The 27,143-nt window shown below is 36.9% G+C and overlaps 1 protein-coding gene across 3 annotated transcripts in view; it reads left to right on the forward strand.

Annotated features, from left to right (window-relative positions):
• Positions 1-27,143, forward strand: part of Neto1 (neuropilin and tolloid like 1) — a 103,065-nt gene that overhangs the window by 38,264 nt on the left and 37,658 nt on the right. For all 3 annotated transcript variants that reach the window (XM_013349557.2, XM_005356338.3, XM_013349559.2), the window contains exons 5-6: positions 20,630-20,671; positions 20,788-20,915. In XM_013349557.2, the coding sequence (XP_013205011.1) occupies positions 20,630-20,671; positions 20,788-20,915 (170 nt within the window). The remainder of the gene's footprint in view (positions 1-20,629; positions 20,672-20,787; positions 20,916-27,143) is intronic.

Genomic DNA, 27,143 nt, shown 5'->3' on the forward strand with positions numbered 1-27,143 from the left:
CTCATGATAATTATGGTTTATGTTAATGCTTCCTTCTCATTGAGTTTCTTCATTTGAATCACCTGTTCTTCTGAGTGACTAACAAAGATGATCCCACAGTAGTGTTCTTAAAAAAAATAAATAAATCAGGCTGCAGTATGGGTTCATCCATGCCAGAGAGCTCCTGGGGTGGGAATCTGTCCAACGTGCTGAACCACAACAATGCAGGGATTCTTCTTTCCAAACTTCAGATATGTGGTGCCATGGTCCCTGGTTGATGTGAATAATGAAGGCATCCTCACCACAATTCTGCTTCACCAGCACTGGGGAAGCTCACAGCGCTTTGTGAGGGTAAACCAGGGCTCTTAGGCGTTTGCAAGAAAAAAAATAATAAACGTAAATAAACATAAATAACAACCAGCCACGTGTACAGTCTTGGAAATTGAACTAAAACACACATAGAGATCTTCCCCAAGTCATCTTCTCTTGAACCTTTATTTGCACAAAATAATGAAATACTGGATTTCATTATATCACTCCTCTGGATATACAGTAATTGTACTTGGAAGCATTTCAAAGCACCTAAGGTAAAACAGATTCAGATTTCATTAGAATAGAGCAGTGTTCCTAATCTTCTAAAGATGTGTAGCTATTAGAGTTCTGATGTGGTACTTCTGTGCTTCCCAGGTCTCTCCACCAGGAATGTCTGTCTTACCCTCAGGTTGAAGACTGCTTTGAAAACCTTTTCTGCTCCCCCGGAGTTCCTACTCTGTCTTAATTCCAACATATTTCAGAAGGCCTTTCGGCAATAGACTAAATAATTTAGATAGACAGGACAGAAAAATAGGATTAAAACAGAACAAAGTTAATGCTGAAATAAGAATCTGCTACTAAAGCATACTTTTAAAGTCATTAGAATTATTTTGATAGATTCATCCTGCTTTTATAGTGATTGTGCTTCTCAGCTTCTAAGTAAGAGAAAATTCATGTTTGTTGCTACGTTACCATGTAAGTGATATGATCAGAGATTAGACCAGAATTTCCATTTAACTTCCTCTTCGTTTTCCCTCCGTTTGCCACTACTCACCTCACATCTTCTTTCACTGAATACTTCAATTTTCTTTTTGATCAGGTGCCTTGGAGATATCTCCTCTTGAAGTTTATCTCTTTATGTCATCACCCTTGAAAGCTCATTTTATCAACTGACAATTCTAGGTTGGTGGACATCCCCACTATGGCCCCCCCACAGCATTGGCAGATACTAGTTGAGTGGTGGGTTGTGTTTGTACAATGACAATGTCTAAATTCATCCTGTCATTCTCTTTCACTGGCATGGTCTTTATTTTTGTTACTTCAAGATCGTATCTCCATTTTCTGCATTTACCAATTCCATTGCCTTGCAGCTAGCTATGTGTGTTCTTTGATGTGTTTTTCCAGTGAGGGATCATATGCCTTCTAGATAACCGACTTGTTTCTTGTGAGCTCTGAAAAAGTTTTAGATATCAGAGACTAAATACAATCAATTTTGAATTGTATTTTAATGATGGTAGCAGTCCAGATTTTATGTCTTTTTAATTTCTTAAATGCTGATAAAAACTGTCCTTATGTTTCAAAGTAAAGAAATAAATAAGACATATACCACTTTGCTCAAATCACTCCAGAAGGAATGGATACCCTGGAAATACTATTATTTGAAGCAAATAAGAATCAAAAGCACTTGGCAACAAGAGGAACTCTCCAGGGGAGGTTCTGAGGGTCTGCCCAGGTGTGGGTCCTTCTGATCTTTCCACCTGGAGATGCTTCCTGGGCTTTCTCAAGAGTGGGTCTGCTGGTCCATATGTAACCTCATACCTTAATTTATGATAGTCTAATTTTATTTCCACTCATCTAAGATCTATTACCATGCCTATTTTGAGTATTTAGTACTTCCAAATCTAGTTGACAACTCAATTCTATTTTTTTAAAGTTCAGAGGAAAATTTCTGTTTAATACCAGATCTCTGTTATGGCAATTTAGTTATTTTCCTAATACTTAGAAATGAAATGGCTGCTCACAAGCTACTCTTGTGTGCTAATACCCCACTAGTTCATCAATATACCCAAGAACACATTTTTTATTGTTCAGACAGGACCACTAATTCATGTGCACCATGTACACTGAGCCAGAAAATTATAAATTCAATTTGAGGTTGTAATTCTAAGATTAAGGCTTGCAGAAATTATACAAGAAAAGAAACATATTAATAATTGAAAACTGTTAGAAGATAATTAGAAATGAATTCACCAGCAACCACATTCCAGCCAATGACTGGAGTATGTTCACTGCTGACAACATTTTAATGAGAACTCACTAACTGTGAGGTAATTTGAGAGCTTTATTCTCAGATATTAAACAAATCTATTTATTCTAAACTTGCACCATTCATATATTCAGAGCTGTGGATAAGTAAACGTTATTATATAAGGCCAAAGTGCTGGAATACATGCTTAAAATCAAACAATAAAGTCACACCCATATTCTAGTAGGACATTTCTTTTTTACATATCGGGCAGCATGGTGGTTTGAAAATTAAAGCCAGGCTCAAGTCCCTGTCTTTCAATATACCCTGGTTTTTTAGATAAATTTGTCTATTATCCCTGAAGATGTATGTTAGATATTATCAAATTTCTCTAGAATAAAAGGCCAAATGCTTAACCTTTTGTCGTTAGGACAACATCTACACTGCAGTATCTACCAGCTCACCTCATACAGTGTGGCAGGAGAGCAGAAATGTGTAGACACAGACGTCCTCTCCCGAAAGGTCCAAAAATTAAAATCCATACTTTTCTTCATATCACAAAATAGTATCTTATTGACCCTTGCCGAATCTATATAAAATCACAAGGCACTTTTGCAGCTTCCTCTGAAGACTGGATGTTGTATTTTCCACATTGTTCATTTTATCAGTTTTAACTATTATTTTGTGATTTTAAAACTCATCAGTTGACAATATGTGAGGACTATTTCTATAATCAGTTAAACATCATGCTTACGTACTTTTAGACTAGTTTTTTTGGGGCGTTAGATGAAGCAATGATTCATTTCCTTCAGATCATATATGGAATTTTGGTTATACCAATACAAATATTTTCAGAAGATCATCAAAGAATATTCTGCTGCAGAAAGTTGAGAAATCTATTTCTAGTAACACATGAATTTGAACTAAGAGCTTCCTTGTGAATTCCACTTTAGCAACATCAAGACAAGGTTTTATGTAATACTTTTACAACTACTTTACTAAGTTATAGCCATTCTTAATTTTTTTCCATAGTAACAAAAATTCATTGCTACAATTGTAGTTAAAAATGATCTTTTACATTTATTTGTCATTTGTGTGTATCTGTGTGTATGTGTGTGTGCGCTCACGCGTGTGTGCACATGCAAGCACTACAGAGCAATTATAGAGGGAGAGGAGAAAAGATAGAATTTGGTTCTTTCTTTCCATCATGTGGAACCCTGGTACTAAACTGAGATCTTTCTGGTTGCAGCACTTAACTCTCTCTACTGACTCATCCTGCCAGTGTAATTGTACATTATTATTTCTTTTGAATTTCAGAAATATTTCATTAATAAACTAAAAACATTGCACCTATTGGTTAAGAATGAATGCATCTATAAATCTTCCCTCTTTTCAGTGAAAAGAATCATTTGAACTTTTCTCAGTTTGTGTCTGCTAGTGTTACTTTCTGCCTTAAGGTCTTTTTCTTTTGTTTCTATGATTATTGCTATGATAGGCTTCTTTGGGTTTTTGAAATTTTTCTAGAGTCAATGATGAACATTTCTTTGTTCCACTTTTTGTAGATGATTCTTACAAACAATGTCATGCTGCACCTGTGTTCTCATGCAGTCATTTTGTCTGCTTCTTAGTGGTACATTTATCTCATTTGTCTTTGTAAAATGGAGTTAGATGAATCACATTGCCTCAGCCTTTATCGTTTTTTTTTTCTCATTTCTGTTTTTGTTTGTTTTTTACTATGGAGTTTTCTTTTTTCCTTCAAAGAATTTAGGTATCTTTATCTAGTTTTGCAAAGAAATTGTTCTTCTTTCTTTTCTCCTACACTCATTGAGGTTACCACGCACATTGTGATCTGAATTTATATCCTTCTTAAGAAATACACTCAAAGGACCTTAGGGCTTTGCATCTCACATTATCACATCTGCATTTATGCTGCTTTTGTTCTGTTATTAATGTGTCATCCACTCTGCGTCCATTGTGTTTACTCATGTATTATCATTCCTTTTTCCTTCCCATGGGAAACTCAAGTGCTAATTCCACTTACCTATGGGTGAATTTTATCTTTCAGAAACGTATGAAGTACTAACAGGGTTTGAAAAACATTTTCAGCTTTGTCTGAATCCACCTTTGTTTTGCTTTCATCCTTGAAAGAGGATTTGTCTGAGGTGTTGGAGTCCAGGCTGTTACTCCCTTACAGGCTACACAATGCAACACTTGAATGTCTCCTGGTTCTGCCCCGGAGCTCCCCTCTTCCCTCTGAATTTTACAAAGGTTTCCCCTCTCAGATTGGAAAACCTTCAGTAATTAACACATTTTAAATTCTTCCTTAAAAACTCTGGAGTGATATTTTTCTTCATCCTTGTCCTGTCTTTTGACTTATATTTTCCATTTTCTTCTATATATACTGAACACTGAATATTTTCTTAAGGCCTCTATCAGAGCATGGATTACAAGCAGCTGCAAAATCCATACAATGATTTGGTAACATAAATTATGGATATTTTTTTTTCGTTTTGAAATCTCTATCTTTTTCAAACATAGAGGAATCATCATGCTGGTATTGTCCTTGAAATGTCTTTAAATGTGCCAAGATATTCATGGTTATTTTAGAGCCTATGTATGATCTTCCTATTTAGAGGAATTTTGCATTGGTTTTTGTGATCTTTTCCTTCAACTCCCTGCCTTGAGTTTGATGCTCCTGTACTTAACACTTCATAAAAGACATGGCATATTTCTGAAAAAATTATTTCAGACACATGTAATCGTAACGTGGTTGGGGTATATTTGTAATCTATCTCAGTTTGGGATTTAAAAGTTTTTCTACTTTTTTTTATCTACCAATGTTTAGCTGAAATATTATCATTTTCCTCTGTGTTTATAAGGATGTAGGTAAGGTGGGACGTTAGAGCGGCATGGACATCCTTGCACAATTGCACCTGAGAGGTCATGTATTGCATTATTTTAGATTCACAGGCATAGTTTCTCTCCTAAGAGGCTCAATCTTAGACTTCATCTAAATTTGTAGTATTCTCATTTTCCTATTTCTAATTCTTGGTCAACTTTTTTATCTCACTTGTTAATTTGAGATGCAAAAATAACATCAAAAATATATGACAAGATAATTAACAAAAATATATCACAAGATAATTAACAAGATACTACAATCATGGAAATTTACAATTTTTTTCATATAAAAATTCATACATATAAGCTACATATAAAAAACCTTTGCTTTCTAGATTTATGATAATTTTTATTTTTTTCCTCCTGTTGTGAATTATAACTATTTTCATTTATTGTATGTTTTACTTACCAATTCATACAACTGAATTTTCCTCAAAGCACACTAACTGGAAGAAAGTTTAACTTTCTCTCATCTTTCCTTATACCCTCAAAACAGATATTTTTGCATGTTATATGTTCAACTAAATGTTTTAAAGCTAAACTCATTATTACACATATTTTCCCACTTTTAAAAGTACCCTTACATACATTTGCTAAATGAATGTGGCTGTGCCTCTAGCAAAATAAAAATTATTACAAAACAAAAAAGATGTGACCTCTTAACTGTTCCTGCTACCATGTCTGTCAGAGCCTGGTACTTGGTGGGGGGGGGGAGCACGAGGATTGAGAAATGACAGGTAAAATAAACAGAGAGAGGAATCAGGAAAGATTCAGGAGGTTTGTTAGTCAATGCCAAAAGCCCAGAGTTTATTTCAGAACTTGCTTTTATACAGATTAAAGTCAGAAGGCAGAACAAAGAGTAATACAGTCAGTTAACCACCTCCCTACACTGTCCTTGGGAGAAAGTGCAAGCAGGTTCACTATCTACCACGCAAGTCCTGCTAACAACAAGCAGTTTCTTTTTCTATCTGAGTGTGACTTCTGCTGCATTTACCAGGCCGTGTCTTAATAATATTTTCTTTCCCATGGGCTGAATCAGAAATTTCTCACAGCTGTGAGGGAGACTGAAACAAGCAAGCCTGAACTCAAATGATGTATAAATCAGAATAGACTCCAGTGGAAACTGAGTCACCTGTGGACACCACACGTGCCATTGCTCAGTCACCATGGAGTCTAACTCTCTAAAACCATTGAGCCCAAAGAAATGCCTTCTCTTCTATGTTCCCTTTGCCATGGTGCTTTGTCACAGATAGAATAGTTATCAATATACAAGCTAATAGATGACTTAACATTTAGATTCTTTTGAAGTTATCTGATCGTATTTAGATAAAGGCATTCATTAGTATACCATGATAATGTTAGGCTTTTTTTTTTTTTTTTTGCTATGACAGAAGTGAGAAAAACATTGAAAGAAGGAATTACTTTTGGTACTTGGTTTTGGGGCCTTCAGTCCACGGTCACTTCACTACCTTTCTTGTGAGCCATGATGTGACTGAGGCAGAACATCTTCTTGGGAGCCTTGTGATGCAGCATTGATGCCACCTCATGGACCATGTGCAGAGTGTAATGGTGGAGGGATAAAAAAAATAAACAAGCATAAGAAGAGAGTATTGAGGGGCAAGGAGGAGGAAGGAAATCTTCAGAGACAACTAAAGCCTCAGATGATACATAAATGACTTATTTATTCAGCTGGGCCTGAATTTCAAATAACCCCAGCTATGAATTGATCATTTAGTTAAACTATCACTCTATCAAAAGTTACAGTTATTACATAATTACTTCTCAATTGCTTCACCTGGTGGTAATAAAGGTTTCAACTCACGAGCCTCTGTTGGGAGAAAGCACTTTCTATGGAAATTATAATAATTTAACTGACATATTACTAGATTGTGTTGCCAAAGACTATGTGTCAATATATCACCTAAATGTTCCTCTACTGAAGGGGAAACAGTAATTAAACACACATTTGTAACCTTGAGGTACCAATCCAGGGTTGTATGTGCCCTCAGGTTTGAGAATTGTGACATACCAATAGGCTGAATTTTATTTTTTTACTAAATTCTTTATTCTTAGTATCTTTCTTACAAGTGAGTTTAGAATCCTAGACTAGTCACTATTTTATAATTTATATTTTAATTCTTTGAAGAGCCTTTACTATTTTTTCATGAGACTGGCTGTTACCATGTCTGCCAGACTGCTCCCTTGATCTCCTTTTCACTCTACCTCAGCCTAGTGAGTGGAGTGCTGGGATTACAGGCATGTGACTTCACTCGTGTCTTCATATTAGATGGAATATTAGGTGGAGTGGATGGACTGGCAGTGAAGTTGGTGCCCATGTTGGAACCTTTAATGGGGGTCATTGGGTTAGTTGTGACTAAGAACAACTGTGCAATCAAGCAAATGAGGCTCTAATACTGGCTTCCTACAGACTTTCCTTCATTACATGAATTCTTCACTTTCATTTCCTCTCTCCTATTCAGTAAGAATAAACATGTGTCTATAATATAGTAAACTCACTACTCAAAGACCACACTAGCTATCTGATTTCTACTCACTGAAGTTCCTTGACAACAATGCTAGAATAACATCGATGATTATAATTGTAAGAGAGCAATCGCACCAATTATATCAATAACAACTCTATGCTCAGGTGTGCATGCCCAGTTCCCACACATTGTTGTAGTGGGAGTCATCAAACTTGTTTCAGTGTGGGAGTCAAATGAAGCAGCCAAATGAAAGGTCACCCACAATCAAAATGGAATTCTCAGGACTCAAATTTGTAGATTTATTAATAAAATGTTTTTACTCTTGTTGCTCTATTTTTGAACTTTTATTTTCCACCAGTTAAATCTAGTGAAGATAAAGAGATACTAAAAGGTAGTTTGCAGTACAAAATATGTGGAAGAAAGAGTTTGGAGTTGAAAAATGAAAAATTAGGCTATTCCAGAAAGTGACATGCCTGGCAAGTTTCTTATGCTGTGTGGAAACCAAAGAGTTTCAAAATTTGAGGAAATTGTTCCTGGAAAACATGGCAACATTATAGAAAAACAATGGAGAAATGAGTGTTCAGAGACTCTTGATGAGGTTGGATCACTGGAGCAGGCAGAGCCAAGTTATTTTGTTGCTGAAGTTTCCAGCTCAGATACTTAAGAGACACTAATGACTGATTTAAAAATAATAAACCTCTACGGAGCTAAAGTAGATGGGAACACGTCCATACACTCTTTAACAGAATAGACCCCAAAACTGAAATTATTGATTGACATTTCTTTATGCCATAGCTCTGCAGAGTCTTATTTGACTCTTCTTATTCAAATTGACTTTGGTGACTTTGTGCTAGATTATAGACATGTATAAGACCAGAGATTCAGCAGCATCTTTATAAGTGGTTGAGGCTTAGACCACAATTCAAGGTTTACTGAACCATTCAGAGCCCTTTCAGAGGGCACCCAACACCAAGCCTGGAGACTTGAGTTCTTGGCCCCAATCCACACAGTAAAGGGAGAAATCCAAGATCTGCCATTGTACTTTGACATCCACATGGTACCATGGCGGTTATGAATGCATGTGCATGCAATTACCCACCTCTACCCCATGCTACATAATACATAAATAAACATCCTAAGCTCAAGGGTTGTCTACCCATTGTGATTTACACCTAAATTGACTGACTACAAAAAAACTTCACATGTGAGAAGAAACAGAACCTGCATATTACAAATGCCAATGGGAAAAAACTGTCACAAAATTCTAAATACTGAAATATCCCAAGACATCTGCGTCAGTACAGATCTACAGTTGTATTTGGAAATGGATGGGAAATGTCCTTGCTCCTTTCCATCCCTGAGAGATGACAGAGTGGGAAAGAAATGGATCCCCTCTGGCCCTGCAGTTCTGTCTGAGCAGGTTGCTGCTCAGTCTCCCAGGTGGAATCTACACTTTCTAGAACTGAAACCTTACCAACAGAAGGCCCTTCATTAACACAAGATGCACACATCTGTTCTGCAGTGGTCCATCCATATAAAAAAAAATACCAGCTTTGTGCGCCCACGCATACCTTCTGCATCCCCGTAATAAGTAAGCAGGAATGTGTCCAGGAGAATGCAGAAATATACAATACATGAAAAAACAGGATTCTGAAATCTGGGGTAAACTTTTACTACCATTTTATTTGCATTTGTTACTTCTCTCCTCCATGCTGTGACAAAAGGAACTTATCAAAGAGTTTCTGTTACGGCACAGTTTGAGGTGGGGCAGCTCATCGTGATGGGGAATGCATGGCAGATGCAGTGGAAATAGGCGGCTGTGACTCCTCACATCTGTAGATCAGAAAGCAGAGAACAGGGTGATGGTGGTCACCTGGCCCCCTCTATTTTTCCTTTTATTCACCCATGGGATAGTAGATTGCACATTTAGGGTAGGTTGTCTCTCCCCAATTAAACAACTCATGAAACATCCTCATAGAAACATCCAGAGGTAGAGTTTCTTCTAGGTGATTCTAAATCCCATGGAGATAATAATGAAGGTAATTACCCCACTATGTAACATATTTCTTGATGTTTGAATACAAGTCAGTCAGGTAGCTTCCCATATGATTGCTTGTATGGAGAAAGAATCACCTAAACTGTGACGTGTGACCCCAGACTCACCGTTTCAGTTGCTCTTCAACTGTTTTGATTAGTTAGTGTTGCTATTGTTTACATTATTATTACAACTTTTAGATCAAATCTAATTTCTAAGAGGGCTCTTGTACCTAGGGTGAGATGCTTCGTGTCAAAGGAGAGGTGAATGATTTGTGCATTTAGCAAGTATCTAACATCATTTCCACACTGCGCAGACAATGCAAGTATTTTTAGTAATAACATATCAAGTACCTTTGTCTTATAATCTTATAGTAGAGAAGAAACTGAAACTTTAGGAGGTGGAATACTTTCAATTAGAGAAGTTAGAGACCAGGTGGAGTTACTCGGTGGCAGCACACATGCAGAGGAGACTCAAGGCCCTGTGTTTAATCTCCACCATCAAAGACTAAAGGGCCAGAATGCACTGAGTTAAAGACAAAACGTGACTACTTCTGAACCTCATCCAGGTTGGCAGAAACATCTTCTCTTCAAAGCATTCCTTAAACTGTTTCAGGATTTATCAAGACATGCCTCATGCAAGCTTCTGTGCCAGTCTGTTGGCAGAGGCAGCCTCTGGAATTCACTATTTGCTCATCTCTTCCAGACCCATGATGGCTCAACCTGCCTATGTGCAGTTCTGGTGCCTGGCATAGCAGCCCTGGTATTTCTGCCAAGGGCAGCATCAGAGGAGTGTCCCAGCGTATCCACTAAGAAATGGTTCCAACTCTATTTAGAAGAGATTGAAGTGCTTTAAATTTACGGGAAGCAGAATAGATCTTGCTTTCAATCTCTATTTGGATGACTTATACACCTTAGTTTTTCTCTGACTTATACAACTTAGTTTTTTTCTGAGTATACTTATTGAGCTTTAACACTGAATGCACCTTTAGAGTTGCATTTAGGTTTATAAATAACTTCAAGAAAACAAAAACATTTTGTAACTATTTCACTTGATGTGATTTATTTAATCTGATCAGGAGGCAGTGTGAGAGTCATGCTATTCCATCACTCAGACACTGAGCTACAATGTGCTACCATGTTCATCATTATGACACACGTGTGAACCCAGCTCTCAAAGCACCATCTGTGAAGTCTAAACTCTCAGATTTGCTATTGGTGGCTGTGTCCTTCTCTTGCTCTAGCAAATACAGAACGTAGCCCATTCCACACCACTGCTACTTCACCAGCTCCTGTTCCACCATGTTCTTCAAGGCCAAACTCTCCCTGATAGGCATGAATCACTTTTGGTTTTGTCACTAAAAGTGCGAGTATGGAGAGTGAATACACAGAAATCAATAGACCATGATCAGTGGAGGTGTCATGATTGCTAACCACAGTACCAGAAAAAAAAAAAAAAAAGCTCCATTCCATTAACTCCTTCAAAAAAAACCTCTCTGATTCCCAGGTTCAAGTGCCTTATGTTCTGGTTACTTCAGGCAATGCATGAGAGCACTATGAGAACACCAGTGGAGAGGGAGGCATTGTCATCAAGTCAGAACTCCATGAATGACCTAGAACAGAAGAAGCTGGAAAGGGAGAGAGGGACAAAGAAGGACAAATAAGGAGGCAAGCAAAGAGAGAGAGAAAAGAATGGCGGGGAGGAAAGGAGAGAAAGACAGGGAGAGAGAGGGGGAGGGAGGGAGGGAAGGAAGGAAGCAAGAAAGGGTGAGTGAGAGAGAGATGGCCTATAGTAGCTCCTTCAAATAAACAGATTATGCTTGTCCTTTTTCCATCCTCATATTTCTTCTCTTTGTGATCTTCTGTTTATTTCTTTCTTCTCTCTCTCAAGTTTTTAACCTATGTTTGACCCATTTGTTTCCCCAGATTAATACTACTGATACATGAGTATCCAAAGTAATGAATTATCCTTATGGATAACACAGAGAAAATATGATGCAATCATGACTCTAAATTCTTAGTTCTGATCCCAAACCTTACTACTTACAATCAGTGTGTTGTTAGGTGAGTTACTTGATTTCTTTGTGTCGGTTCCTTTAGCCTAAAATAGAAGCAATGTTATATATCTCAGATCACTTTGTTGGATTCCAAAAGATAGATTATCTAGTTTAAAGTCAATAAAATAATGTTTGGTAGATTTTAATTAGTTCAGTATCAGTGACTTTTTAACAACATAACTAAATTAAAATAATAGAATTTTTGGTATCTTAAAATGCTCATTTTGAGTATTCCATGCATACAAAGGGTGTGTTTTGATCATATCTGTCCTGTACTTTGCATTTCTTTTTTCTCCAAGACCCCTCCTCTGATATCATGTCATATCTTTTATTATGTTTTTATAATCTACAGAGTCTAATTAGTGCTGCCCATATGTCCACAGGCATACAGCCATCTGCTGGAGCATAGGAAACCTAACACAGGTCACACACATGGAGAGAAGGGACACTTTGATCTCATCCTCCAATAGCTCCCATCCAGTCGTGCTTGAATGACAAAACAACCTTTGTTTCAGTTGGGTGCATAAAATAAAAAAATATTTACAACCTTATCATTTGAATAAGCATGTCACATTCTTGTGACACACAAAAAATTACAATGCCATTTCTACTTTATAAAAGATTTAGAAAACTGTAGATTCAAAAATTGTGGAATGATTAAAGAGATTAATTTTATATCATACCTGATCTTTTGCAGAACACATACAATTTTCTGCCAAAATACTGTGTTTATTTCCTGTGTCCAATATTTTCTTCGATTCAATAGCTATGCTGCATTATTCCACATTGTTTCAATGGAAATTGCAAATAACACCATGTCATATTTCTATGTTCTCATATTTGATTTTTGATCCATTTGAGAAAGTGACAGGTTGAATTCTATTTGAAAACCCTGTTTATCCAAAGCCTATATGAATAGTAGACATTGTTGGGTAACTCTGGAAATAGTGAAGATGCAGTTTACTGTGGAATTCACTGGTTTTCAGTGAGAACATAATTTGGAATGTGAGTGGTTATGGAAACTGGAACTCGGATCTACTAATTCTTTCTAAGCCTTTCCTGTGACTTTCTAGCCATAAACTCTTGACTGGGATTGGGATATCAGTTATGAAATTCCCTGCTGTGGAGTAGGCCTTCACTCCCATGAGAAAACTCATAGTCAAGTAGAAAGCTCATATTTAGCAATCATAAAAGTGTTACACGAGTGGGCATATGTTATCTGACTGCTGCTATTGGAGTGTGCAGGGTGTAGCATTAGGCAAGTACACTAATGTCCTTTTCCTTAGCAATCTGCATAGCATCTTCTAGAACTATAAAAGCTTGGCAATAGGAAGGATGTTTCCTGGTTAAGTTCTGATTGATTTTCATTATGCTCAGTTGCTAAAGCATGAAGTACCTTCAGGAACTGGTTCTTCCCCTGTAGTTATGGAGGCCAACCAAGGGCACTGGTGATAGCCTGTGTTATTTTAGAGGCCTCTGTGACCCCGCTGACTAATAAATTAAAGGAGTTAAATCATACTTCATATTGCAATTTTTATTTAAGGGCCCAAGCCTTCTGAGAGAGACATTGTCCCTCCTTCCAGGGCATTTAAATTTAAGATTTATTCAGTTTTAATTATTTTGTCCAATGTTGATGCTGTCAAATTGCCTCCTAAATATTTATGTTCATACTAGTACACATGTGGCTCCCAACTTTTGCCAGAGAAGTTTCTTTGGGTGATTTATTATGGTAAATGGAGAGATTCATAACCGGTTAAAACTAAAAAGAATAACAGACAAAGTTTTCAGTCTTAAATAGGCCACTATATCAATTCTCCTTCCCCAAGAACCAGGGCACATCAAGAAAGAGGAGTTTGAAAGAAGGTAAAAGACGAGAGGGTTTTGCAGGAGTGCAATGATCTGCTGCCTTCTGAACACAACATGACATCACACTCATGAACAGACAGCTGTGGCTACTTGCATAAGACATGCATAATATTAAGCAAAACAAAATTCGGGCTTAGACAGGCAGATGATCACCAGATCCCACCCCTGACTAAGGAGGAATTAGCAGTTGATAGTTTCTGAGGAAGGGAGGATCCATCTCTTTGAAGGATGTGACCACTGGTAGAATCCTCATGCTCTGGTGAATGACCCCATACCCATGGACATTTGAGTAGCACCAACTGAGCTTAGCATGGTGTCCTCAGCAATTACAAAAGTAGATGAAAAGAGAAAGAATATGTCTGTGAGGATCCGGGGAAAGTTTGAGAGATAGGGTTATTATTATCATTTTATTGCATTCCTATGTTAAGTTCTTAAGAATAAAGAAACTGCTTAGAAAGAGTTGTCAAGAATCTGTATTCACGCACACATATCTATATATCTATGTTTATCTATATCATCTATAGAGAAGCAGAGACAGAGGGAGAGAGAGAGAAACCAATTAAGACTGACTAAGCTATCAAGTATTTGAACTAAATTATAATTATATGTACATATCAACCTTGATTCTTATATTGGCTTGCTGTGGATATATTATACAGCCTGGTGACATAGCCCTATTTTCTCATGAATTCCTGCCTTGGAAAAGCACTGAGTTCTGCAGTAGATGGGTATATGTGGGTTGTACAAACCTAAACAATAAAACTCTTGTGTTAAGATAGAGAAAGCACTCTTACAAAATCTTGGATCTTTCTGCAAGTTTCTATAGAAAACACCGAAGTTATGTAAGACTTCAGTCAATTCCAGTCATATTGTTTGTGAAGTTCTCAAACCCCATTCAGATAAAAAGTCTGTGATACCCTAATTCCTAGTCATTTGAATAGCAATTTCTGGTAAATTACTCATGACTTAGCTCACAGTGTGAAACTTCTTGAGACAGCAACACGACTGTAAATCCTGCTCTTCTGCATTCCGTTGCAATCTTGGGTTTCTTTGGGATTAGAAACCCAGGAGACAAGATAGGTTTGGTGAGGGTAAGCATTCTGGAGATTGTTGCTCATTCCTCTCTGAAAAACTATCAAAAACTTCAAAGAACATGCATCAGGGGTTTTGTCGTCCCATGCTTGACAAATTATGCAATTAAATTGAGAATATTTTAAAAATCTACTTATAAATCGTGAAAATATTACACCAGTAAGGCAATTATTAATTAAAACACAGAGCATACATTAAGACATCCTTGACAAATTGGTGGAAAAATGACACGGTTTTTCATATTTTTACAAATGTAATGCCCTGCTTCTCAGATGGACAGAGTTTTAGATGTGCTTAATGGTGTGCTTTGTTCATTCAGTCTTTACAGAGAGAATTCAACTCCAGAGAGTCGTCTAGTGGATAAAAGGAAAAATACCTTCATGGTCTTCCCAGACAGTAGTGACGATTGTCTCAAGATACATAACATTTTATCTAGTGACAGTTTTAGCGCTTAATCATGATTAGAGCCATGAAACTACACCAAAGGCTTTTTCACTAGATACGTTAACTGCAACACTGTGTCTTCTGAACATAAGCCATGTCCCTGTGCCACACCCTCCCAGGGCACTGAAATCTATGCAGTGTTTCTTCTGTAGGCTTCAGATTGCTACGATGTGTAGCTAGATAAGATTGACACAATTACTTATGAAATATCAAAAATCATATTTTATCATATCAAAAACCCACCTGACTTTAAAACTCTCTGAGTATCGGGAAGCTGTCAGCAAGACTGTGACAAATGCATTCTCTTCCCTGGAAGCTGAGCTTTTTCATTGGCAACACTGTCAGTTGTTTTCCTTCAAATCAACAGATTGCCATTTTGTGCAAGAAAAAGTCTGACAAGTACCTAAATCTGAATAATTACAATTTGTCTTTCACGTAAAATAATGTTTCACAAACTACACACACACATGTTAGCTCACAGTGTAAACAACAGTGAACGTGATTTTCTAAGGAAAATCATCACACCAGACAGTTTGAAGCAAAAATTTCTTATTGATAATTTGCATTTTCACACTAAAGAATGTTAAAACACTTCTTCTAGGGCTCTCACGTTTAAAATAGATCACTTTCTGTGCTTCATCAAGGAAGTTTAAGTAAATTCTTATCTCTAAATGATTTGTATCATGCATGCTAACCGCCATGGTTTGTGCTGTAGTCTTGGTTCCTTGCTAAGTACCAATTATTTGGAATGCTATTGTTTTTGAGCAGGTAAGAAAAGCAAACTTTTTAGAACAAATTGTTCAGTATAAGTTTTAAAATTAAATGACAATTTCAGTATAGTTACATAGCTTGTATTTATTATGAGTATTCAAATAAAAAAGCATTTTTGCTAATTCATCTATATTTTATACTGGTCAAATTCTGGTATAAATGAACAACAACATTTGATTAACTCTGGAGCACACAAGAGCACAGCAACAATTTGAGCTCTGCCTCCTTGTTTGAGCTAAACCTTTTAGTTCAGGAATTGCTGTAACTGTAATTGTGTGGAAGTGGCAATGTCCTGTTTTTCCTCAGTGGTATCCATCCAACATGTATTTAACAAAGACAGGTTCTACAGCTCCATCCAACTTTGTGTGCATGTATGTGTGTGTGTGTGTGCATGTGTGTGTGTGTGTGTGTGTGTGTCAGGGACTAAAATTGCTTACCCTGACAGATGCTTCAGTGACTTTCTCTTTTGTGTTTTCTTCAGTAATATTTGTCTTTTGAAGAGGTAATAATGTCTCTATGTAAATATCTAGGACTCTTTTCCAGAATTCTTAAATATCTGACTCAGATTACTAGGTACCAAATTTTATAACAAAATTACCACACGGTGTTTGTCTAAGTCCCTGTAGAATCTAAGTCTAACATCTGTAAGACTCATATAAATTTTGTCATAACCATTTTTATGAGGTTTCTATCTCTTCCATAAATCAGAAATTGGTTCAAAATGCTATTTCTTCATAATTTTGTACTATTGAACAGACTTCATAGGCATGGAAGAGAAAATGAATCTTTTATTTTGATTTTTCCAACAAAAATATCTATTCTTCACCAGAGGAGAAATGTAATAGAAGCATATTTCCTTCTGTTTAAGGAAAACAGTACTATTAACTTTTCTAACAACTGAACTTAATGTAAGCATTTATGAAAGTTTTTAATTTATGTAGACAGGTAAACACATAAAATGAGAGATATATTTAAAAGATGTGCAGAAAATCTTAATACTTGCTGTTTGTCACATAAGTGTAAGACTAGGTTCTAGAGTGTAGCATCATTTAGCAGTACCTAGACCATGGTGATGCCATAGTTGGTACAATGACGAAAACAAAGCAACAGTGTCCTCTCAAGTAAAGTAGGAGAGTCTCGCAACATGCACGATTTTGTCATCCAATAAAGCAATCCACTTTAGGGCATCTGTGAAAATGCCACCAAATGGCCTGTTTTCTATCATCACCCTTAAGTCATCATATGGAATTTGATGTTCACAACATACCATGCATTCTTCTGTTGCATTCATTGATTGCATGTATGTGTATTCATGCATGTACTACACAACTTGCTTTGGAAAAGAAACTGACAATGTTATACATGGTTGATGAATATAGTTTTAAGACTGATCGTGGTCAGAAAAATAATCTGGAGAAATATTTAGTGGGTTTTAAAAGCCAACTTCTTGAAGTTAAACTATCCTTATGGTATGGGCCGGAATTGTTATATGTCAACCAGCACTTGTGAGAGGGTGGGCAAACAAGGCATAGCTGCATGCCAAACAAGCAAATGTCAGCATGAGTAGATCTGTGATAAGGCACGTACATTGATGTGTTTACAGTGAAAGCCTGTGATAAGCTTGATCCTATATATGGACAGGAAAAGCTAAAGTATAAGAGCTTGAAAGCCTATGTAAATGTAGAAGAATGAAGTAGGAATATGGTGATGCATTTTCTGTACATATAGAATTACATTTAATTCAGTAACATTATTGACCATTGCAATGCTATGGGTCTTTAATAAACATGTTACCTCATAGAGTCGAATTTGGCATTGGTTCATGGAAGTAGACAGCAAAAACAAAAGCACAGGGAAAAATAACTGTAAATTCTAATAAAAAAACAACAAAGGAGAAAAAAGGAGAGAGACAATGCTGCCTTAGGCTGGGATATCTGGAAAAGCTTTTGTGAGATTTTTTACTACCAGAGGAAACAAGACTGTGGTTAGAGAATAGGTCCTGATGTGGGCTATGTGGTCCCATGAGGGACAGATGAAAAGCTGTGGTCATACTCAAAGGACAGTGGGAAGTGACTCTCATAAGTTCATTTATATTTTTAAAATTAATTCAGGTTGCTTTGTGGTGAACACAATTTGAGAGACATCAAAAGAATAGAAAACTGGTTATGAGGTTCTACTTTACTGTGCGTGTAGATAATAATGTGCCATTGCCCCAAATAACCTTGAACAATCAATCAAACTTATTACTCTTACATCCAATTGTGGCTACTTGAAATGTACTTTTGATTGTTTTGTTTTGGATCATATGAGAAATTTATAATTATAGTATTCCAAAATAAATGGCAAAACAATTTTTTCCAAAAGTGTTTTAAGCCATCATTTCTATCACTGTTAATATAAAGACAAAACTAAGTTTACATTTGCTGCTGTTGGCATTAATATCAACTTGATGTGGCATGGCTTATAAAAATGATAAATGTTTTCCCTTCAAACTGGAAGATAGAACAGTAACTTAATTTCCCCCAAAGTTATGGAGACAGCATGAGCAGCTGAAACTTTCTAATCATTAAGGTGATGATGTACATTTTCAAGAGATTAATTTAAGCAGACGTCAAATGGCAAAAAGGGCATAATGAATAAGAAAAATCTAGATACCCAGTGTGGGCCATCTGAGTTTTAGATGTAAATATTTTTTGCTTTTGCTGCTGAGAATTAAACCCATAGCTTTTCCCCTGCTAAGCAAATGTTCTTCAATGAGCTGCACCCTGCAAATGTATTCTTGACTTTAATTTAGTTATTAAGTTTTGAGATGAGGTTTGACTACACAGTCCTAGAGCTTACAGAGACCAACATGTCCTTGAACATCAAGTAGTTTCCCTGCTTCTGATTCCAGAGTGTTGTGATATAGTTGTGTACAACCACAGCCTATTGCAAAGCTTGACATCTCTAGAGAATACATGTGACTCTATTACATACCAGTGGACAGATTAATGGTAAAAACAGTAATTTTACATAAAATGTAGCTGTATTATTACAAACATATCAAGCATTTAATACATTTTATTGGAAGAAAAATGAGATGCCCATTGATAATCAAGGAAGATAAAAGAAAGCATATCCTACTGATAAATAGCTTAGTGTAAATTATATATATATACATGTATAATTATGCCTTTTTTGTTTTCAAAGGAAATCATATACAGAAATTTTCCTTGCCCCATATAACTAACAGAACTATTTTCAAATAGTTCTAGAAAAAAATGGTTGCTTGGCTAAAAATATTTTTGTTTTTCTTGAATTAATGTATATGTGTAAATTCTGGTAGTGTTTATAATAAACTGAGAGAAAATAGTTGATGCGATGGTGAGCTACTGTGACCAACGCTTTGTCTCTCACTGCCATCAGACCAGTTATGTCAGTATTTAACTGACAGGAAACCAGCAATGAAAGACACTAACACAAGTACAGGGCAAGGTGCATTTAGCATGCTCACCTACAAGGGCACAGGATGAGGTGCACCCGTACAAAGCTGTATGTAAACTCCCATGATCTTTGTATGTATACCTCAATTTGCCATAATGAACTTTTCATACTGCAGTTATTTCACAAACTCCTTCAAATTCTGTAAGATTTTATCCAGTATCTCTTTTATTATATAAATATAATCCTAAATTACAAACTCAACTTTAAACTACTCACACAAATTCTTTAATCATGTATCATCATATCAGAGCCATTATCTTAGCACAGGTAAGAGGAAATTCCATTCAAACCGGCCAGACTCTGTGGACACAGATTGTTTCAAGTCAGAGAAATGTTCCTCATATGGGTTGTGTTTCATTCAGTTTGACATCAGAGTTGACACATTCATGTCTGATCTTAGGGCCTCTCAGCAATGAAGCATGCATATGACTTCAGAGGATCTCCAAAATGGCAAGAAAACCTACAAATGCTTCATGTATCCCATTGGGTAAACATTCTCAGATGCACTCCTCAGGCTCAACTTTGCACTTCATGGGCTGTGTTCCTACTTTACAACCAAACCCAGGAAATGGGATTGATGATGACATTTTTGTCATTTAACAAGGACATTTGCCAAGCTTATGATGAATCAAACTTCCCATGAAGCATGCAAATAAGCAAAGAGGAACTAGTTCCTGAGACTCAGTTCACAGAGAATGAGATAGGAGCTTAAAAAGCAGAGAATGGAGAAATACTATAAAAGCCATCATGGTATGAATCACACATGGCAGGAAAACAAGACAAGTCTTTTAGCTACAGAAAAAGGATTTTCACTTTTCTACATGACCTCCATTCTGCTAAAATCCTAGGCAAGAATGTTCTTCAACAATTTACATAACCTTTTGAACTAGAAAACAAGGTATGTTTGTAATATGTGGGAAAAACTCAAACTATGACTTCCTCATGGATATACTATACAGAAATATAACTTGAGTTGAGTATATGATACAGCAATGGTGTTAAAGATTTGAAACAGCTCCTTTTTTTTTTTAGTGAGAAAATAACAATAGCAATATGTGGTTATATTGACATACACTTGAAATTCATGTTAATATTATCATGTGCTTTTTCTTTTATCACCAAAATTCTCCAAATGTATATGCAGGCTACTTCCAGAATAACTTAAAGGACTATTACTCAATATCATAGAGAGAAATACATGCAGAATAAAACTAATTGTCTTTTTCTCAATTTTTAAGATCCCGACTTTAAGGACCTTGGAGTATTGAAACCATTGCCAGGTTGGTAAATCAAAGATTTGATAATGTCCAGAGGTCTTTGTTTTCTGCGGTGAAGTATACTTTGGGTTTATTATTCAAGCTCCATCTTTGTGTGTGTTTGGAATTTTATTGTTTAGCGTGTGAGTTTGAGATGGGCGGTCCTGAAGGAATTGTGGAGTCGATACAGATTCTGAAGGAAGGCAAAGCTTCTGCCAGTGAAGCCGTGGATTGCAAGTGGTACATCCGAGCCCCGCCACGATCCAAGGTCAGTCCCAAAGGTGAAACACTTACACAACAGTGCACTTGAGAGCATCTAGTTCTCATATTATCTAGTAGCACTGGGACATGTTAAACATGTCATACATAAGCAGTATCCTGCGTCTTGAAATGAGACTTGTATCCACCTGTTTAACATGACTTTCCAGCATGAACAGAAGTATGGGATCTGGTTAGCAGGTTATATATGAGTGAAGCAAGTCTGCCTCTCTGGAACCTAGATCTCAGTGTCAGGCTGGAGTTCTTGCCAGGAATGAAGTTAAACAAGCTCTCCAACTGTCAGTAGACACAGTTTCAAACTAATGCTACGTCTGAGGAAAATGTGTGAAGGGTTTATGAGACTATGTATCTCTGGCCTGTGAAATAAAGGTGTACAAGGATGGATGTTGGTGACAGGGCCTAGGAAAGCTCGCACCCCAGTGAAGAGAGAGGATGGTTCTTCTGGAATTGTTGACTGTCTTCCTTGTAATTGTTACGGTGAATATAGGGGTATATGACCAAGTCCTTCAAGTCCTTCACACACAAGCACTCCAGACCTATTGTTGACCACACCAATTCTTGAGTGCTAGAAATACAATATAATGCTTTAACTGTTACGTGCATCATAGTAAATGTAACAAGTAAAACTCAGATGCAGACAAGCACTTTAAAAACACTATTTAGAACAGTGAAGAATGCATTTATCATTACAGGTCTGCCTTCAGAGGAGCTGTAAAAACAAAAATCAGTACATTACAGATTTCCCCTTTATCTTATTTTTATTCTCATTCCCATGCATATGACAGCGTTCTAACATGACTGGACTTGAACTTATACTGACTATTCATTGAAGAAAATCAATTCCTGGTTTAATTATTTGGTTTAATGACACTGGAAAGCCCAGAACATTATTATCCAATGAAAATATGATGGGGGGGGAAGCAGGATGAAAAGATGGCTTTATCTGTGGAATGATTGTCTTGAAAACATATGGACCTAAATTTAATCCCTTCAGACAATATTTACAGTAAGGCCTACTGAGGCATGGGGGTCCAGGAGGCAAGTCTGTGAGCTCTGGGGCTCTGTGGGTCTTTCCAGATATTACCCCCAGTGTTTAGTGGTATCAGAAAAGCCAGGAAAAGGGGGATGAGACTGGATTTAAGTTTCAGAAATAAAGCATTATGTGGGAAGAAAGGATAGGCATGCTAACATGAGCAGATGCCTAAGTAGAGAGAAGACAGAGAGTCTAGGACCAGTGAAGGGACTATTATGATAGAAAGATACCACAGAATTTTGATGGTGAGATATTAAGATTGAGCAAAATATAATCCTCTTTTGCTGTTGTGTGTGTGTCTGTGTGTGTGTTTTAGAATTTGGAGTGAGTTGGTTGGCCCTTCAATAAGTACTTTTGCCTTTCCATTCCTGATTATATTTCTTGCCCATTTCTTCAAACAGGTAGCTACAGAACCTTAGGCATAATGAAAGAATGGTCTTGCTCAGAGCTCCGATAATTATACATCTCCCTGTGTGGGAGCAAGTATTTCGAAAAGTCTTTGCTTTATAACAATTTAGACACTGCATTTCTCTTTCTTTTGTTCTTTGAAAATTGAAAGGTGTTTGTTGGCTGAGACTGACATCACAGACCTGTGATCCTGTCTGCTCAGCTGGAAGGCAGAGGCAAGATGGCTGTCCTTTCACTTGCTTAGGCTACAGAGGGAGTGATTTTGCACAGCTAGACTGGACATTTCGCGACACCCTGTCTCAAAAGTAAAAGGATAAGAGAGCTGTGAAGTCAGCCTGGTGATAAAGCACTTCACTAGCCTGCGGGAAGCCCCGGGTTCAAACCTCTATATCAAAAGATATTTTATAAAGTAACAAATTAATATTTGTAATGCAAATTCATAAACACTTGTCTGGATGATCAGAGAGCTAAATTTATCTTACATACAATTTGTGGATTCTCAGTAGAGTGCTTGTTTTTCTTCACCTTTATGATTGGAGATCTTTTTGAAAAAGCCAGCTTTTGTGCACAGGAACTGTAAACACAGCACCTTGCTCTCTTTAGCAGCACCTTGTCACTTCAGCATTAAAGTGGAGTATAAACACACGCCTCCTTCTTCCAGCTGGCAGATAATCTGTCTTTTGTATACTTCTAGAACAATGCCTAGTGCACCTGTCTGTCCCAGAATCCGGCAGTGGGTGACCCAAAGGGGACACTGCCTGCAGAGCTGAACCAAGAGGGTTCTATTGTAACAGCCTTTTCTGTTCAATTAGAGCTTGAGAGGACAAGAAATGCCATTGAATGCTGTGGAGAAAACCAAAAAGCAAGGTTTACTGCAGTTGTGAACTTCCTATTTTTATGGATAGCATAGTGGTTTATGAGACTAAACTATCAAAGCATTGGTCAAGATTGAAATGGGTCATTGTAAATATTTGAATGACTCTCTCCTGACCCTGCATAGTAAACAGTTACACAGATAAAGAGTTTGCTTGTTACGATTAAAATTTATATACAATGCTTTTTGCTTCTTAGCATTTGGCAAAAGGATCTAATATCTTTTTTATTAATGTAGGCGATCCTGTAGTTAGAAATGTGATCTGCCATCATTTCCAAGGAAAGCCAGAGAACAAATAACGTTGGAAATCCATTTCATGATGGGCCATTTACAAATAGAATAAAATAAGCAGGGTCAGGATAATAGAGTTATTTTTGAGTTGACCATGTGGGGTATAAACACACTTCCTTCTGTGAACAGGCTTTTGTGTATGTGAAGATTCTAGAACAAGGAAGGCCTTAGGAAAGGAATTAATGTGTCAAGTTTTAGATCTCATTCAGAGAAAGGTCACCTGTAGGGAATAATGGAAGATCAAACTGTGGTAAGAATTTGAACTTGAATTCCATGAGGGCTGAACTTTAGGTATTTGTAGATAATGACTTTAAGTGGAATGGCAACACCTGCACAAAATGGGGCCATGTTCCATTCAACTCTGCCTGCAGGAGGACCTTTTGAGTCCTATAGGGAGTGGAACTATCAGAAGGTGTGGCCTTGTTGGAAGAGGTGCAAGTATGCCACTGTGAAGGCGGACTTTGAGATAGCATATATGCTAAGCCAAGCCCAGTGAGACAGACTACTTCCAGTTACTTAAGACATAAGAACTCTCAGCTTCTTCTCTGGTGCCATATTTGCCTACATGATGCCTTGCTTCCCGCCATGATGGTAATGGACTAAACCTTTGAACTGGAAGCAAGCCACTGCAATTGAATGTTTTCTTTTATAAGAGTTGTCATGTGTTAATGGAGTTTTCTGTCCTACCCAGTCCTGCAGTTGTTCAGTCCCAAAGAAATACACAGAGGCCTACATTAATTATAAAGTGGTTGGACTGTTGGCTCAGGGTCCTTATTAACTCTTTCTTACATCATATATTAACCCATTATTTTTATCTGTGCTAGCCACTTGGCTTGGTAGCTTTTTCGACGAGGCAGTCTTATCTAGCTTCCTCTGTGTCTGGATGATGACTGCAGACTGACTCTTTCCTTTTCCCAGAATTCTCCTGTTCTCATTGCCCTGCCTCTACTTTCTGCCTGGTCACCCCAAATATACTTCTTGCCCCTGAACTGTCCAGTCACAAATAGCAACCACAAAAAACTCGCTGCACACAGGCCTTTATACTGTGGTTCAAATATTAAGGTATCCATTGGTCTTGAAGCCATGATTAATAACATATGTCAGAACTATGGATGACTCAACTTTCATTTTTCGTGATCAAGTTTTCTGTTGAGTCTCAAATAATTGCCTCAGTGCATGTTTTCCATATCATCACGACACGAGAGGAGGAACTTCTGAGCTCCTGGTATTAAAATATCTTTGTCAATGTAATGTTTGGTAAGTTCAGCTAAATTTACTTGTTTTGCATATAAACTTGGTCCTTTCTTCCACGTTAGTGCAATTTGGAGAACAGATGCCCCCAGAAATGGTTTCCATGTCTTGTTCAGTGAATCATCCTGTCATTTCCAACTCTTTGTGAGTGAACACATCAAAAAGAGGAATACATCAAAATGATTCACCGAGAAGACATCTGACTGTTTCACCAGAGTTCTACATTATTCTGTTTATCATTTTCTCTTTCCTTCACCGAGGGACTAGAGGGTTTCTTCTTTCTTATTTTTTTCATTTGCTACCTGAAATAACTCTTTTGCATGGAATCACTATGTCACAAATCTTATACACTGACTCTAGTCATAGTGACTATCTTACAGATTTTAAAATGAGACTGCTTCATATTAAGGTGTTGTTATGGACAGCAAGTGAATATGCACACTTAGCCTAAACCCAAGCTTGTGGTAAAAAGTGAAAGTTCTCAAAATAATCAAAAGCATAGATGCAATAGATGATCAATGTTTGCTTCATTTATTTTTATACTAGTTCACTTTTAATTATGCATTTGTGAATGTGTATGCATTAACGTGCATGTATGTGTATATTGTATGTGTGTGCGCACACACAAACTCACATGAGTGCAAGTGCCGTCAGAAGCCAGAAGCGGAAATTAGATCCCCCGAGCCACTAGCAGTGGGTTCTGGGAGCTGAATTTGGGTCCTCTGAAAGAGCAAAAGTTGCTTTTAACCCTTGAACCATTTTTCCAAATGTTGGATTAATTTTCAAAGGAAATAATTAAAGAAAAGGTCTAGCATATTACACTTAAGATAAATACTCAACACTCTTAGATGTCCACTGAGTTAAAAGGCTCATAAATCATAAATTAAGATTTTTCTGTATTTCTTTTATATAAACAAATATCTAAGGTTATTCTCATTAAAATATGCAATAACAAGGGTTTTGGGCCAATATTTATAGGAGGCTGTTGGAAGTTGTCCTTCAAGACCAGTAAGGTATTTTTAAAATCTGCAAGGAGAAATTTTATACGATAGAGACTGTAGCTAGTAAGGAAAATATTGATCAGATTTTTTTTTATTGAAAAAATTTAACTTACAGATGGACACATCTCATTCCAGTGAGGCAAATGTCACACCCCTACACTTTATTTGCCTATTAAGAAGAAAACCTGAAGTTCTAAATAAGCATAAAAGCTTCACAAGTGTTCATACAAAACCTGTTAAAGGCAGCTGTGTAGTTCCTTCATAGACAGAGTTCCACGTGAAATAAAAAAAAGAACTTTGCGATATAGAAGTAAGTTAAAGGCAGGTCCTGCCCATCACTCTTCATTAGGAACATACGCCAGTCAGTGACTGCATGGGTGCACACGCAGCGCAGAATGTCAAATGCGAAACGTGGGTCCAGTATGTCAGCTGACTTTCTAACTAAAGCACTACCTCAACTCTAAATAGTCCTAATTTTAAAGTTATTTTTTGAGATAGTCATTTATTTCAAAGGGGCACACTTATTATCTCTGAGGTTTTTTTTTTTTTTAATTCTTTAGCAACACGTTTCTGAGATTCTTTTGTGCAATTGGAAAGACCTGAATTCATAGGGTTTTTCCCAATTTGTTTTTATTTTGTTAAAATTTGTTTCCCTCCTTCATCCTGCTCTTCTTCTGAAAGGGTAGACAGGACATTTCCTGTCTCTTCCCTTCTTTCTCTGTCTGTCTCTCTCTTCTCTTCCCCTCTCTCCTTTCCCAACTCCCTCCCTTTCCCTGCTTAAAAAAAAGAACACTTAAAATGGCTTTCCTCAAGTAGATTACTTTCCCTCTGAAATATATGTCACATGAACATTTTCTAAAAGTTTTCCTTAAGACTACATAGAACGCCATGAAGATACTAAGTAGCTTGGTGTCAGGCAGTCTGAAGTGCAAGGATATACAAGGCTTTGTCTCCTGTGTCACTTGGAAAATGTTACCTGACTTTTCTAAGTATCAGTTTTCTTTATCTTCAACAGTTCTTGCTTTAATCTGTTGCTGGACTAATCTGCTGTTGTTGTACTAATGTGATGTTGCACTAATCTCTTGTTACACTACTCTGTTGTCAGAAGCTGTGAAAATATATTAATTTGTGGCCAAGAATGATGTACACAGGCTCGTTTCTAATAATAATAAATTACTATTCCAGTCTGTGTTTCTGCTTGCAGAATAAGAATCTGGGAAAGAGCTCAGGCGTATTATGCCCCTGAAGTCTCTAGATTTGAAAGGGTCAAATGAAAATGTGCTTTTTTTTTTTTGGTCTTGATTTGGTTAATCATTTTCTTCCACTATTTTTCTTTCTTTTTTAAAAAAATATTTATTT

The sequence above is a fragment of the Microtus ochrogaster genome, chromosome 18, assembly GCF_000317375.1.
Source record: "Microtus ochrogaster isolate Prairie Vole_2 chromosome 18, MicOch1.0, whole genome shotgun sequence".
In the NCBI taxonomy this organism is placed as follows: Eukaryota; Metazoa; Chordata; class Mammalia; order Rodentia; family Cricetidae; genus Microtus; species Microtus ochrogaster.